Source organism: Aphanomyces astaci (genome assembly GCF_000520075.1).
Source record: "Aphanomyces astaci strain APO3 unplaced genomic scaffold supercont1.24, whole genome shotgun sequence".
Lineage (NCBI taxonomy): Eukaryota > Oomycota > Saprolegniomycetes > Saprolegniales > Verrucalvaceae > Aphanomyces > Aphanomyces astaci.
Genome location: NW_009798287.1, coordinates 471,597 through 486,418, shown reverse-complemented (window position 1 = coordinate 486,418; position 14,822 = coordinate 471,597). Strand labels below are relative to the sequence as shown.

Here is a 14,822-nt window from a genome sequence, read left to right as displayed (position 1 = left end):
TCAAATCGGTTTCAGTCTTGAAAATGTTGAGCGATGATGGGCGTTTCAAAAACCTCTTTGAATACGTATTCTGGCCGCCCCAAACCCCGTCACAATCGATCAATCCACCCCGCTTCTATTCCTGACAATTGAGACCACTTGGCTTCGACGTCATCATGTTCAGCTACTTGTCGGAGAAACTTAATGTCAAGGCTCTGGGGGAGATGATCGCGCCGACGTTGACCCCGGAGCAACAGCTGCATCAAGCCATCGAGGACAACCTTTCAGACAAGGTCCGCCATCTCTTGGACGACGTCAAGGTGAGTCCGAACGCGCGGACGCCCGAGGGATCGTTCCCTGTCCACACCGCCGCGTACAATGGCCGTGTGGACATCCTTCTGCTCCTGATCGAACGAGGAGCTGACATTTCCGCGCTCGGTCCCCGTGACAACACGCCGTTGCATCTCGCGTGTGCCCAAGGCCACCTGGAAATGGCCAAACTGCTCGTGGCCAAGGGAGCCAACGTTGCGCAGCGCAACAAGAGCCTCAAGACGTCGTACGATGTGGCCACGGGGGACACGTTGCGGCAATGGCTTCTCCCGCTGCAGTTCCAGCACGAAGACCCGAACGACCGCGCCGCCGCCATCCAGCAAGCGCAGAACATGGGGCTGTCGGGGTTCCACCCAAGCAACGTCGCCGTGGCCCCGCCGCCACCGCCGCCCACGTCAGGTCCGTATATTCTCTCCGTATCATTAACCATATTAGTGCAGGCGCGTATTACGGTGCACCGCCTGCGAATGCCCAGTACGACCCTCATGCCGCCCTGTATGCCCCACCCACGCACAGTGCCATCCCGCGCCACAACCCGTCGGCATTCACCGCGCGTCGCGACCCGTCCGTCTTTCGACCGATCCAAGCGGATGGCTTTGGCTCGAGCGTCGGGAATGCCGAGCTCACGGCCAAGTTTGGCAACACGGTGTCGGTGGCTCCAACGACCACGGCGCCTCCACCTCCTCCACCAGGCGCTGCTGCCGGCGGGTACCAGCCGTCTACAGCCCCCCCGGCAGCCTTCGTTCCTTCCCGCCCAGCCGCCGTCCCGCAGTTCAAGATCTTCAACCCCCGAGCCGCCGCCACGTCCGGCGACGGGCGACCGCAGTCGGCAGGCCCGTCGCAGCACCCGCAGGTGCCGTCGGCGTACTCGACGGCGGCCCCTTCCGCTGGCCCCCCATCCTCCCCCACAGAATCCTCCCCCACCCACCACGGAGACGCCATCGACTTTTCGGCCACGACCAGTGCGTTGCAATAACCTGCCGACGAATTCCAACGAACCTTGGTTCATTTCGTTTTTCGAGTGCATACTTGTGCTTTATAATCGATAGACTCAAAATCACTCGTCAGTACTGTACGCTTGCGAGCATGAGATACAGTGAGCTATGCGCGTACATATATATGAATGGTTCGCCGCCACATATCTATATATATTTCGCCGGCCAGCGACATTTCAGACATCACATAGCATGAAGTATGCCAGACACAACGAGCCAGAATCTAGACGCCCCAGAAACCAACACAATGCCGCCTGGATGAGCCAGTACACCCAGCATCTCACGCGTCTGTGACATGGTACTCCGACACGCGACGCAAATTCATTGCCGATTGTTAATGGCCACGCGACTGTCCAAAATGTGACACGGGCGACGTGGCAAACAACGCGTGTAGGTCGAGCGACTCTTTGAGCGTGTTTTCGTTGCGGGGGTCGTCAAAGGCGCCGCGCCATGGCCGGCAGAGACGCACGCGGCCTTGCTTGGTGCCGTAGAGGAAGCCCCCGCCGGGAAGGGGATGGAACAGCGCAATGTTGACGTCGTCCGCGTCCGACTCAACGTGGCTCACCAGACTCATGTCTTCCCATCGGTACATACGGGTGACGCGATGCAGGGGAAATTGGTTGATTCTATATGAACCAACCTCGTCACGCTTGCCAATACCAAGGGGTACACGATATATATATATATATATATATATATATATCAAGGCGTACCGTTGAATGCGATCGCGTACCCCGTACCCCAGCAGCACGTACGCTCCACTGGGACTAAACTTGACGGATGTGACGCCCCCCGCAGCGGTTTCCGCCAGTAGCGCCGTCTGCACCACCGTGCCCAGCGTCTTATCGGGGGCGAGCGAAAGCAGCGCCAGCCACGTCGACTGATGCTCCACAGCAAGGCGGCCTCTACATCAATATCATCAAACATACAATATGATGAAACCTCTAATATCAAAATACACACACACACACACTGCGTGACGTCAGCTGCTGCGATACAGTGGCTGGTGAGGAATATGATGCATCCGTACCGGGCGAGGCGCTGGTCGTTGGACGTACGATTGAACGAGCTTGCAATGTTGGGGCGAAGTTGAGCCATGCGACAGGGGGCAGCGGCTTGGGGGGTGCCGTCGGCCGTTCCAACAACCGCCGGCATCAAGGGATGGTTTGACGTCGGAGCATGGCGCGCATGTGACAGGGACGTGAGGGATGGCGGCGGCGGCGGCGGGACTTCGACTAGTCGGAGCCACGATCAAGTCAATCGAGCTGTTTGTGTGACAAGGTATACCAAGTCGCTGTCGAATGCGTCGCGCCGCCGCGTCGTTGGGCGGGAGGTCCGTCACTAAAGCCCGCCTGCGTGGAGGCAGGTTGGGCGCCGTGGTGCTACGATATACACATCAATAACAGACACACTATAGACATGGGATAGATACTGTACGGTATACCCTAACTACGCATACAATCGACGATATTGTTCGAAATACTACTAATGAATACTATCGAGTACTAGTATTCCGTAGGCAACTGTACTTGAGAGAAGGCCAGTCTGGGACAAAGTAGACAGAGCGCGAGGGCAGTGGGTTCGACGACACGTGAGGAAAGCCACTGGGGGGGGTATTGCCCTCGGCATCGCTGTTTTGCCTACTCAAGCAGTAAGTAGCAACCACGTTATGAGCCCCATGTATATAATATATATAGATATATATTACACAAGAGCCCCATATATTGTCAAGTCGATATATTCGAAATTGGAGTAGGTGACCAATCGAATGAGCAGAATCACCAAATCGGCAGATACAATCGAAGATCGACCAATCAAAACCCACAACACGAATCAAGTAGCCAATCAAATCTAACATCGAATTCGTGTGTGACTAAAATTCGTCTGACACTGGATGATATTTAGATACAAAAGTCCGGACAAAGAATCGATCGATCGATAGATTTGGCAAAGAATTAGCACAAAGTCAGCCAAATTTGGAGTAAAAGAAAGACAATATATATATATATATATATATATCATAGGCACACTGTCCTATATTTCGTACGTAGACGAGTCGGGGTAAGCCAGAGGAATGTCTTGTTCCGCCTGCCACAAGCTGAAATCGGTGCACACAGCCAGGTACTGCCCACACTTGGACACGTCAAACCCGCCGTCGTTGTACAGCAACGCGTGGGTCAGCAGCACATGTGGCTAACATATAAATCAGCTGGAGCAACTTGGTCGTTGTAAACGCACCGAATACATGGCTTTGGACGTGGACGGTTCCGACGCCACGGACCACGCCAGGTCAAATTCCCACAGCGTCAGTGTCACAGTCAAGTCGGACGGCACGGTGCCAAGCGGGCGCTACTCACGACAGTACACAAACGGTGTCACAGCCACACCAAACTCGGCTAAAATGAACCAAGAAAACGTCGACAAAATCCAAATATATGACCAAGGTCGTACATACTGTATCGCAACACAAAACGGTCGAAATATACTCGGAAACCACACAACATTCTCGTTCAAAATAGTGATCACGGTCGAAATAGTCGGACATGAATGCTCAAAATAGCGATCGTACCGTGTACTTTTCGTTGGCTTCGCCGACGAGGATCTTGGTCGGGTCGGGCAAAAACGACACGGAGCGCAGCGTCTGGTTGCTGAACATGGCAATGCGCGGGATCGAGTGCTACAAGCAGACTTTGAACGTTGTCGCAGGTGGAGGATAGATACCTGCTGGTAGTCCCATGTGTAAACACAGGTGCCGCTGGCGATGCCGAGGACGGTCCCACATGGATGGAAGGACACTGAGATAATGGCGTGGCGCAGCGTGGCTTCGTACAGGCATTTGCCAGTGACCACGTCCCAGAACCTCATGGCGAGCGTGATGAAACCATGATGTTGGGAGATATATACCGGATTTGGTAGCCTAGGCACCCCGACGCGACGTAGCGGGGGTTTGTGGGGTGGAATTTGACGCTCCATGGCGTCCGAGGGTGTCCAACCAAGGTCTAATGATGAAAGACTCGGTAACAACATATGGACGAACATGAAAGGACGACGTACTTGAAGGATGCGACCGGTGGCAAAGCAAACGATCTTGACCGTGTGATCGCCATGCGTGGAAGCAAAGGTCTTCCTACTCGAATGTACGTGTTGCGTGTTAGATGCATATGCTGGCACGGCAGGATGGGAGGTACCCGTCGGGGGAGAATGCAATCGAGATGGCGGACCGCGTCGTGGAGGGCATGTCAAAATACTCACAGACGTGCTGCACAGGACCATGAGGATGGACGTGAGACGACACGTGAATGCTACCTTGGTGGCCGACTCGTTCTCGATCCACATGGCTTCGTCGTGGAAGGCGTATCGGCGGCCATGCCCGAGTTCGCGCGACATGATTGTGCGAGCGATATTGGTGGATCGTCCGGCGCGGCGGAAGGATGGAGGCACACCTGGGGGGTTGATGCTTCGTTGCGCGCGTTCCGCGATTCCTGCTGGGGTGCCGACCTCCATGTCCACGTCGTCCACAGTTGCTACTGTTGCCGCCACATCGCCATTTGGATCGGCCATGCCAGCAATCAGTAATGCAAAATAATACTCCGAGTAATAGTAGTACAGTGGGTTTCCCATGAGTAAAACATATTAACTGTCACAGGTTTCAACGGCGTCAAGAATACATTGATCCTAATTTTAATGGTTATCATTCGTGAAACTCCCGATGAAACCTGAGTTTTGCTAGGATTGTCCCAATGAACCAATCCCACGTTCAGGCTCAAGTGGAATTGTACCCTTCAAGGTCAATCCTCTAGCATTTAATACTCGATGGCCATTGTTATCAACATGACACCCACCACCTTCTTCTCCTCTGTTATCTCCATCCCGTCAGCCACCTCCGTTGTCGGCTTCGCCCTTGGAATGCTCACTGTCCAGCTTGGACTTTTCAAACCCCACGACGTCGTTCTCAATCAGGTATGCAAACCGCTTGGTCAGTTGCGGCAGCTCGGTCTTGTACAGGATGTGCGCGAGACGCACCAAGCACTCGCAGAATTGGGCATATGTCAACCCCGCTGCCTTGTCGTCGGGTGACCCCGCCTTGCGGTCGTCCTTGGTCACCTTGTGTACCATCGACTGCAATTGGTCCATAGACAGCGTCTGCATGAATCCACAGGCACTACAACATCCAACCACACATCACGTCCCATCCATGCCACCTACATACATAGTCGAGACACGAACGTGGCAAAGCCCACAAAGGTTGCGACCGGCAGCACATTCGACTTGGCTCCTGTGGACGTCGTCCCTGCCGCTTGCAGCGTGAGCCCTTGGAACGCGCCTTTGAGGGCCTTGGCGTGGGACGACAGCATGAGCTGCAGCATGTTGATTTCCTTGGCATTGTCCTACACTCGTTGTCACGAATGGCATCGTCACCCACGCACACAAACATATCAGTACACAAGTACGTACCCCCGGCTCAAACAAGTCGGCCACGTTCACTTTGACGGGCTTGACGGCTCTTTTGTCCGCGATGGACGTCACCACCGGCAGCACCCGGAGCAAATCGTCGCGCTCGGCCATGTATCGCGTCGACTCCTTGCGCAGCACTTCCTTTTCACGCTTGAGCAGGGAAATCTACCACCGCCACAACACACAAACTTCATAAAGTATCCGTCGCCATATCTTACTATTCTGTACTCATTCGCCATTACCCGTAGAAAGGTCTGTTCACTTTCAACAGTCACACATATATAGGCACAACTTCGCGCCCCGCCCCGCCGCGGGGGCCCAATGCAAGGATATTCATCTAGTTAGTACCTGTGCTCGGAGCGAATTGATGTGAGCTTGGGACCCTTCTCGCTGCAACGTGTCGACGATGGCTTGTTGTCGGGTCTTGTCTTGCTCGTTGATCAAGCGCGCGATCTCGCTGTCCCGTGCAGCCACTTGGCTGGCCCACACCGCGTCCTACGCCCCATGCAACATCAACCACGTCACACATCTGGACCATGTCAACCGCGTCACATATCGTGACCAATCATGAGAAGACGATGAAAAATGTCCTACCTGTCGTCGTAACTTGTCCATTTCGATGTGGGCGTCTGCTACTTGCCGCTGCAATTGGTGGTCATGAGCAGAGTTCCGGGCTTCCAACCTCGCCACTTGCCTTGCTTGGTGCTACAACGTAATATATATATATAACAACAATATATATATATATATATATATATTCCATACTGAAAACAGTTCGTGGACATGCACAGCGCACTCTTCGGCCTGCATGATACGACCTTCCCACCGCTCCTTCTGTCGCGCCTGCTCGGCCATGAGTTGCACCATCCTGGCGTCCACGGCCTCGCGATGCCGCGTTGCTACACAAGTTTCGCGCACACATGCGACAGCGTGCTCTTCGGCTTGAATGCACCTCTCCTATCGCACGATGTCAGATGTTCGTACAGCCGACAACAGATCCAGGACACGCTTAGACACGTCTATGTGTGTTAAACGGATTACAGTTTGCTCCACGAGATCTTCGCGAAGTTCTTCCACTTGCCGCGCCAGGTCCACCAGTAGGGCGGGGCGACACGCGCGATGCATCTACCACCGTCGTGAGTACTCTGCGACATCGTTTCCGCACAAATCGACCTTTTAACACACTAACGTGTGGTTCTAGTCTATGTATATGATGTTGGACGACCCAACAACGCACATCTGCCATACATTCGATACAACGACACACGAGGGGGATGATGTTCCCTACCGGCATGTGCAACCGACACGAGGATTCGCATTGCAATGCCGAGAGTTTGGTCACAAACTTGCCGTCGCGGTAAAACTTGGACGGCGACGCGTTCTTGTATCGAGGGGACCGATCGGCGGCCACGAGTCCACATGTCCACACTTCGGCGGGGGACACTTGGACATTTGGTACCGATGGAAACCTACCAAAACGGTGACGTCGTTGAAGCGCGAGAGGAATCGTTGAAGAAGGGGTTGAGAACCCACCGGGGGGTTTGGGTGGAGGGGAGGAGGGCGGGGGGCGCCGTGTTGGGGGGCGTGGGGCGTGGGGATGCTGGGGGGGTGGCTGAAGCAGCCCGGAGGCGGGCGTGGTGCTGACAAATCAAGTGGGATTCAGGGTCTACATCTGCTAGTTTTTCCCACGACGGCACGTCCTGATGCTGCCACGACACCCCCAAGACAGCAGTCATGTAGATCACTTCGTCACACGCGCCGACAATGAACTCGCACACGATGCCTAGGTCAATCCATATATTTGCAACGGCCGTTCGTTGTCGCTCACGAGAAAGCACCTTGAACGGGGTTGGTCGGATGGTGGGTGTTGATGTGGTGGGCCAGCATCACAGTCAAGTGCTTCATGCGACTCACGGGCGACACTAGCTTGGCGTCGCTTCCCCCCCGCGCCACGTGAAAATCATACGACGCCTTTCGATCGTCAAACTGCGGCGGCGGTTGCACGGATTTCTCGTGCACTTCACCGTGTGTGACGACGTTTGCCTAGACAACGTCTCAAACTTTACCGAGTGGTTTCTTGGGGTACTCAGACCTTGCCGAGATGGTACCGTTTCGAATATGGCGCCACAAACACGTCGCACATGGCGGGCTTGGAGTCGCCCAGGCATGGCGGGTGAAACGAAAACGATACAATGTACCTGCCACAAACAAATGAAGACCCCGGACGTGTCGAGGGGGGAAGGGGCTTTTCGGGGTTGGTACCGCTTGTCATCTTGGGGACAAATGTATCGCTGCAAACAAAATGGCACACTGGGCAGGGACAGCCCGTCTGCCCCCCTCATTGGTGTGAGTTTGTGGCAATTCATTTGATCGCACAACGTCTAGATCATCCAAATCATCACAACGTTGCGAGCGACGAAAGCTATAGGAGTACGGAAAAATCGGCGCGGGAGAGGAGGCGGGACGAAAACCCGAACCGAACTACGGCCACAGCGTCGGTCGGTCCAACCAGGTCAGCGCGGGGACCCACAAACGCCCCCAGGATGGCATTCGCCGTCATGTGCTTCAACGAGGTCGTTAAAACCAGGGAGAAACGATCGCATGCACCACCCACCATGGGTTGCTTTCTCTTGAGCACGCCCCCCGACGACGCTGACGAGTGGTACCAAATACTCGGCGCCCTAGTGTTTCCAAGTGGAGTAATATCATCACAATGACAGGAGTTTGGAAAGGCGACGACCGATCAAAACGGGGATGTACTTACCCTTTGGGGGTGAGCAGGACAGTATCTGGGACGTGGAGGTGGACGGGATTGGCAGACTATAGGCATGTGTGCTTTGGTCGAGAAGAGGTTATTTCTATGAGAAACATACGAGCACGACGGGACAAATGGCTTGGAAGAAGGACGCCCATTGGACGGCGTTGTCGACGACTTGGGTGGTCGATCGCTGCAAGTCTTCGCGGAACCGCGTGGGCCGAGCTGGCGATGATGCGTGGAAGGATGGTGTCGTGGTGGCGTTTGAAGGCGGGGAAGACATGGACTACCTGGGGGCCGAACAATCCAATCAATTCCCTTGTCAATTATACCAACTACTCAGCTATAAATACCTGGCATGACGGTGGCTGCAGGCATGATCATCAACTTGATGTCCACTCGCTGCTGTTGACTATGTATCAACGATCCGATAACGTTACAGTACTGTTCCATCAAATATATGTGCAAATATGTACACTGTAATTTCACTCCCAAGCATCTTTACTGCTTCGGTAGGTAGTCAATGAGGGTGTCGATAAGGTTTGCAGGACTCTCTATTACGTACAATAATAATAACAAAAACATAACCCCCAACAACAAGTTAGTGGGTAAACTCTGGTGATATTATTAATAACGATTGATATTATTAATACTATTATTGTACTGTATTGCTTGCACAGTGTCGGAACCACCACAATTCGTCTCGACACCACGACAACCCGTGTGTTGAATTCGATTAACAGAAGTGCATTGTAAACGTTTTTGTTATGCTCGGGTACTACGACTAAAATGCACGCTTTCAATCAAATGTGGCACATGCTCGCACCAGCAACTTTGCGCGAAACGCTTCGCCAAAACAGTCTGGCTGCACAAACGCTTGCAATCGGTCCAGCAGCCATACACCATGGCGTCCACTGTCGGCCGAGAGCGATGGCGGGGGGTGAAGTAGCAGCGCCACTTCTGTCGTGTACGTGAGCATGCTGCTCAAGCAGGCCCGCGCCACCGCCGCCGCTTCCGTCGGGTTGTCCGACAACACATGGAGGGGGTTGGCTTGCCACAGTAGCAGCTGGTCGCCCAACGCCACCACGTCTTCCACCGTTGCGCCCTCTCGGCTGTTGCGCAACCGCAAATAGCTCAGCACCACTTGGCCATACTTAGTCCAGTGTGCAATCTCAAATGAATGCGGCTCCAGGTACCCCTCCAGCACCTCGAGCACTCCCCCCGTGTCTTGGCGAAAGAGGGCGGGAAATACCACGTGCTCAATCAACACGTCGTGGGCACGAGACCAGTCGCCAGCGCGAAGGTAGTGCTCAATAGCGGCTTGGTACTGATGTTCAGCCAGCGCATGCAACGCCAGTGCGTGTTGGATCCACGTCGATGGCACGATCGCCTCCAGGGGTTCCAGGGGGGTGCTGGCCGTGATGTGGCGCTCCAGGATGGCTCTGGCCGTGGCTTGCCGCTCGACGTCGTTTTCAAGGGTCATGGCTACGTACAGCGCGTGGGAAATGTGTTGGTCGTCGGCGACGAGATGGCTCAGATAGTGCCGCGTAAGGAGTGTGTGAGCTTTGGGGGACAAGCGCAGCGATTGACTAGGCACGGACGACAAGAGCGCATTCAAGTGCCACGCAATGTCGTCGGGAAGAGCCGACAGCACCGACGTGAGCGACGTCTTGGCATCGCAGTACAGCTGCATGAGCTCAAACAGCACGTCGGGCTTCATGGTGGCGGTGTCCACGGCAGGTTTAGCCCATCCTTGCTGCACAAAGGAGTGGTACACGCCAAGGGCGTTGGGGAGACTCGTCGGTCCTTTGTGGTACCACAGCACGAGTGCCAGCATTTGAATCCAGTCCATCGAACAAGAAGGCGACGTCGCGCGCTTGGTCACGACGCCGACATTGCCCGCCAAGATGCTGTACACTTCCAAAAGACTCTTGTCCACATGTCTGGACGCGGCTTGGTCTTCCCATTGACTCAACTGCGACTCCAATTGCTGGCGAAACGAGCTTCCGTTGTACGAAGATGCTTGGGCGACCAACATGGCCAGGTGCGCGTTGCCTTGAGCCATCGCGCGCTGGGCCGCCGCCACCACGTTGTGCTGCAGCAGCGCTTGCAACACGGTCTTTTCTGACGTGGGCTTGGACTGTGAAGGGGGGAGGGGGTGGTGGCGGCGGCGGATAGCGCGTTCGAACCACCGAGAGATGAACTCGTCGCGTTGGCTAGGGGACAGCGGCGGATGCTCCGAGGGGTGGCCGCGGGTACTTCTGCCTCCTCGGTCGTCATCTGGACGAGGAGGTTCCAATCCGTACAGCGCCACGACCAGCTGCCACATTGACGTGGCCGCCACGGCATTGTCGGCATATTCGTGGACGTGAGCCGAGAGGTCGGATGGGAGTGTCACGTGATAGTCGTTGGTCTTGGACAGCGATTGATGGACGGCCAAAAGCGGCAGAGAGTCGGCCGTCGCGGGGGTCGCGATCGGGTGCGCGTACACCCGGACGTGACGGTGGCGCGTCACGACCACCAATTGACCAGACGGACCGAAACTCGCACCTCGGAACGAACGGCCGAAGGAGATCCCCATGTCCAATGTCGACGTGTTGGGGCCGTTCCAAAGTGCCAACGTAGGCGACCCTTGTTGACGAGAAGGGGGAGGAACCGCGTATCGTCTGGGGGCGGCAGGCGCGGGGGGCGGGGGCGTCACGGGTTCCACCACCACCAAACGAGTCGGATGTGTAGCCGAGGACAAGGAGGTGGAGGCCGCAGGTCGTTCACTCAATGGGAACGATCCAAAAATCGATGGCGATTTCCCAATGTCCTCTTCTTGCATGTCCGTGGTCATCGAGACCGGGGCAGCATGGGGAATCGTTTGCTTCAAGTACAATGCTTGGAGCTGATGCAGGCGCGCTGGGTTCAACTTGAGCTTGGCGGCCATCGTTTGCAACGTATTGGGGGGATTCTCCGTCGTCATATGGTGACTGTTTTCGTCGTCTTCGTCGTCGTCAAACCCATACCGGCTGAAATGCTCGACTTTGAACTTCCACACGCCGGCATCGGGCTGGTAGTCGACGTATGTGGCGTCCATGTGGTCTGTACGAGCCTTCACGCGGTTCACATAGGCTGCGCGTTTGGCGGGGTCGTCTGGTGGGTAAATGTGCAGCAGTTCCACGAGCGCGGGCTTGTTGAGTCCTTCGCCGAGCGGATGCTTGTCGTCTTCATTGGGGTATACAATCACTTCTTTCGGTGCAAATAGCACGAGCTCGTCCAAGTTGAGTCCGGTTACGTCCGTGCTGCCGTACCACTGGACACAGCCCATGCCTTTGCACCCCACAACAAAGTGATCGACAGCTTTCAAGTCGCCCGTCGACAACGTGCACAGCGTGTCATAGTCGGGAAGGGTATAGTACCCTTCTTTGGTCAGCACGGGCGCCAGCGGGTTGACGGCATGGCACGCCGATTCTTTCTCCACCTCCTTTTCGTAAAACCTGTCAAACGACAAATCTGAAGACGAGGCGGCGGCGGGGACGTGGGGGCCGCCAGCCGACGTATCGACCACATCCACCTCGATCGGCGCCGAGGTATCCACAGACCCGACCGTCGCGTCGAGGGAGAGGGGGGCGCCGTCGCTCTGACGCCACCGCACGAGCTTGGCCGGCTTGACTTGGCTTGCCACGACAGGCCACACCGCGTCCAGCGTCGTGTCGGCGTCCCCCGTCCACCGGATGGGGCGGGAAGGGGAAGAGGAGCTATCACTGGACACGACAAACGTCAAAGTGATGGCTTCCGGGATGACTTGGGGCTTGTCTGTAGGTCGTGTGAGTTTGGGGGGCGGCGTGTTGATTGTCAACTGTTTGGTCGCGAGGCTCTTAAACTTGGACGTGGCAAAGCTACTGCTACTACTGGATGTAGTTGTTGTACTATCGGCCGTGGGAGTTTCCAGCGACGACAGCGCCGCCCGAGTCGCCGCGGCAGTAGAAGCGGGGGATGGGTGGAAGCGAAGCCCTGCCGCGGTCGTAATCGGCTTCACCGGTCGATCGTCCCGGGTCGCGGCGGTACCACCGTAGACCGACAACGAAGCCGGAAACAACGACGACTGGGAGCTGGCCGCGCCGGACGTCGGGACTGGCAATGTGAGTGTGGTTTGAATCTGTTTTTCAATCAACCCGGCGCCGTATGACCCCGTTCCGTACGGATTCGTGTCGTGCCCGGCAAACAACGTCGTGGGTTGCTGTTGTTGTTGGGCGGTGGTGGTACCACCAGGAGCCCCAAAGCCCCCCCCACCAAATGAACTACCCCCCCCAAACATCCCGGCGTTGGTTGCCGTGTTGGCCGCTGTGGTCCCAAAGCTAGACGGGGCAGCCGACGACGACGAAGACCCAAATGGCATGAACGATGACGTGGCAGCCGACCCAAATAGACTCGGGGTCGCCGTGGAAGCCGGCTTGCCAAAGTTGAACGCACTTGACGCCGCCGCTCCTCCTGGCTGGGCAGATGTGTTGAGCGAGAATGCATTGCTCGTTGATCCAAATCCGCCAAACGCCGACGAACCCGTCGCGGCGGCGGGTGTACTGCCAAACGAGCTCCCAAATGCAGACGGCGCGGCTGCCGCCGGTTTCCCAAACCCGCCGCCAAACCCAGACGACGGGGTCGATCCAAATCCGCCGCCAAATCCGCCGCCAGTCGTCGTCGTCGCCGGCGTGGCGGCCGGCGCACTCCCAAAGCCTCCAAATCCCCCAGTGGTTGTTCCAAAGGCACCACTTGTCGTCGCCGGTTTGGCGCCAAAACCCCCAAACCCCCCCGTGGTGGTGGTGGCTTGGGGGGCTCCAAAGGCACTTGTCGTCGCTGGGGCCGCCGGTTGCCCAAAGCCCCCAAAGCCCCCCCCTGTCGTCGTCGAAGCAGCAGTCGTCGAAGGGGTTCCAAAAGCGTTGCTCGGGGTTGCCCCAAACCCACCAAATCCACCTCCCGTACCAGTACCGGCAGCGGCATTGTTTCCGAATGAAAACGAGGTGGTGGTGGGCGCCGCGGCGGGGGCCCCGAACGACGTGTTGGAGCTACCAAATCCCCCTCCTCCACCAAATGCACTGGGGGCCGCCGGAGCTCCAAACCCACCGCCAAAGCCGCCGGTGGCTGGAGCAGCTGCTTGGCCAAATCCGCCTCCGAGCGGGGGCTTCCCAAAAGCAGACGCTGCCGTCGTCGACGGCTGGCCAAACATGTTGGTGGCGGCGGGGGCCGCTCCCCCCGTGTTGGGGACGAGGGCGGCCTGCGCCTGCGCGGCTGCTGGGTCCGTTCGTTTCAAATAATCTTCCCATCGCAGCTCTTCCGCCGACTTGTGCTGGTACTCGGGCATCTTCGAAATGGACTGAAAGTGCACTGTGGTCATCTTGCCCTTTTCGGTTTCTTGTTCCGACGTTGGCTTGTAGCTGGCAGGCGGACCGGTGCCCACAAGGGCTTGTCCAGTCGCCGGTGCAGCCCCAAAGCCTCCGAAACCGGTTTGGGCCGCCGGCGCGCCGAACGCACCGGTCGTGGCTGGCGTGGGCTGTCCGAACGGATTGCTGCCGAATCCGGACGCAGGGGCGGCGGCAGGTGCTCCAAACGCAGTTCCACCAAACCCCCCTCCACCCAAGGTTGACTGACCGCCGAACGCGTTGGTCGCGGGGGCTCCAAAGCCCGATGTTGTGGTTCCAAAGGCTGACGGGGTAGCCGCTGGAGAAGCCGCACCAAAGCCGCCGAAACCAGAAGGCTTGGCTGCGGCAGCTCCTCCGAACATACCGCCACCAAACGGACTGGCGGCAGGTTGAGCAGCAGGAGCGCCGAATGGACTTGCCGCCGGTTGAGCAGGTGCACCAAAGGACGTAGTCGTTGTAGTCGATCCAAACCCACCAAAGCCCACAGGCGTACCTGAAGCTGGCGCACCAAATGCGCTCGTAGTGGCGGATGGGGCTCCAAACGAGGAACCAAATGCCGGCGTGGTGTTGGCCCCTCCGCCGAATGGAGAGGCCGCAGCCGCTGGAGCACCGAATGGTGATGCGTTGGGTGCAGTTGCTGCAGTTCCAAACCCACCGAATCCGCCTGTGGAGGGCTGAGAGCCGAAGGCTGGCGCACTGGCCGCGGCGCCAAAGCCAAAGCCTGTCCGCTGTTGTTGGCCGCCAAACATGCTTTGAAGAATAGCTCGACAACCGTTCGTTCAATTATATCTGCGTTTTGACGTTGAACTTGGAATTTGTATACAATAATAGAAAAAATGCAAATTCCTCCACCAATCACAATCGAGATGTGCTGTCCAGCTGCAGAAGCCCTGCAGAAGAAGTAAC

The 14,822-nt window shown here is 56.7% G+C and overlaps 4 protein-coding genes across 8 annotated transcripts; 1 reads left to right on the top strand and 3 right to left on the bottom strand.

The window, feature by feature from the left end:
* Positions 1 to 19: 19 nt before the first annotated feature.
* Positions 20 to 1,407, top strand: H257_09743 (hypothetical protein). Its single transcript, XM_009836077.1, has 2 exons — positions 20 to 708; positions 750 to 1,407. Exons 1-2 carry the CDS (start codon positions 156 to 158, stop codon positions 1,283 to 1,285), a joined length of 1,089 nt encoding a protein of 362 aa, XP_009834379.1. The 5' UTR covers positions 20 to 155; the 3' UTR covers positions 1,286 to 1,407.
* A 113-nt stretch (positions 1,408 to 1,520) lies between these two features.
* On the bottom strand, positions 1,521 to 4,892 carry H257_09742 (hypothetical protein). The gene is made up of 13 exons (XM_009836076.1): positions 4,611 to 4,892; positions 4,493 to 4,563; positions 4,359 to 4,431; positions 4,209 to 4,303; positions 4,026 to 4,164; positions 3,874 to 3,981; positions 3,543 to 3,653; positions 3,352 to 3,497; positions 2,834 to 2,944; positions 2,592 to 2,686; positions 2,335 to 2,539; positions 2,018 to 2,209; positions 1,521 to 1,930 (listed from the first exon to the last, which is right to left on the bottom strand). Exons 1-13 carry the CDS (start codon positions 4,863 to 4,865, stop codon positions 1,639 to 1,641), a joined length of 1,893 nt encoding a protein of 630 aa, XP_009834378.1. The 5' UTR covers positions 4,866 to 4,892; the 3' UTR covers positions 1,521 to 1,638.
* A 105-nt stretch (positions 4,893 to 4,997) lies between these two features.
* Positions 4,998 to 8,844, bottom strand: H257_09741 (hypothetical protein). Of its 5 annotated transcripts, XM_009836075.1 has the most exons (16): positions 8,633 to 8,844; positions 8,524 to 8,579; positions 8,374 to 8,440; positions 8,194 to 8,322; positions 8,022 to 8,140; positions 7,852 to 7,957; positions 7,598 to 7,802; positions 7,293 to 7,542; positions 7,048 to 7,228; positions 6,801 to 6,884; positions 6,525 to 6,716; positions 6,354 to 6,464; positions 6,108 to 6,254; positions 5,760 to 5,924; positions 5,532 to 5,692; positions 4,998 to 5,466 (listed from the first exon to the last, which is right to left on the bottom strand). In XM_009836075.1, the coding sequence occupies exons 1-16, from the start codon at positions 8,795 to 8,797 to the stop codon at positions 5,178 to 5,180; spliced, it is 2,427 nt and encodes an 808-aa protein (XP_009834377.1). In that variant the 5' UTR covers positions 8,798 to 8,844; the 3' UTR covers positions 4,998 to 5,177. The 5 variants fall into 5 exon arrangements, with proteins under 5 accessions (XP_009834377.1, XP_009834376.1, XP_009834374.1 ...); XM_009836074.1 differs by having other exon boundaries at positions 4,998 to 5,692; positions 6,002 to 6,254; XM_009836072.1 differs by having other exon boundaries at positions 4,998 to 5,692.
* A 284-nt stretch (positions 8,845 to 9,128) lies between these two features.
* H257_09740 (hypothetical protein) lies at positions 9,129 to 14,764 on the bottom strand. Its single transcript, XM_009836070.1, has one exon. The coding sequence runs from the start codon at positions 14,663 to 14,665 to the stop codon at positions 9,314 to 9,316; it is 5,352 nt and encodes a 1,783-aa protein (XP_009834372.1). The 5' UTR covers positions 14,666 to 14,764; the 3' UTR covers positions 9,129 to 9,313.
* Positions 14,765 to 14,822: the final 58 nt, after the last annotated feature.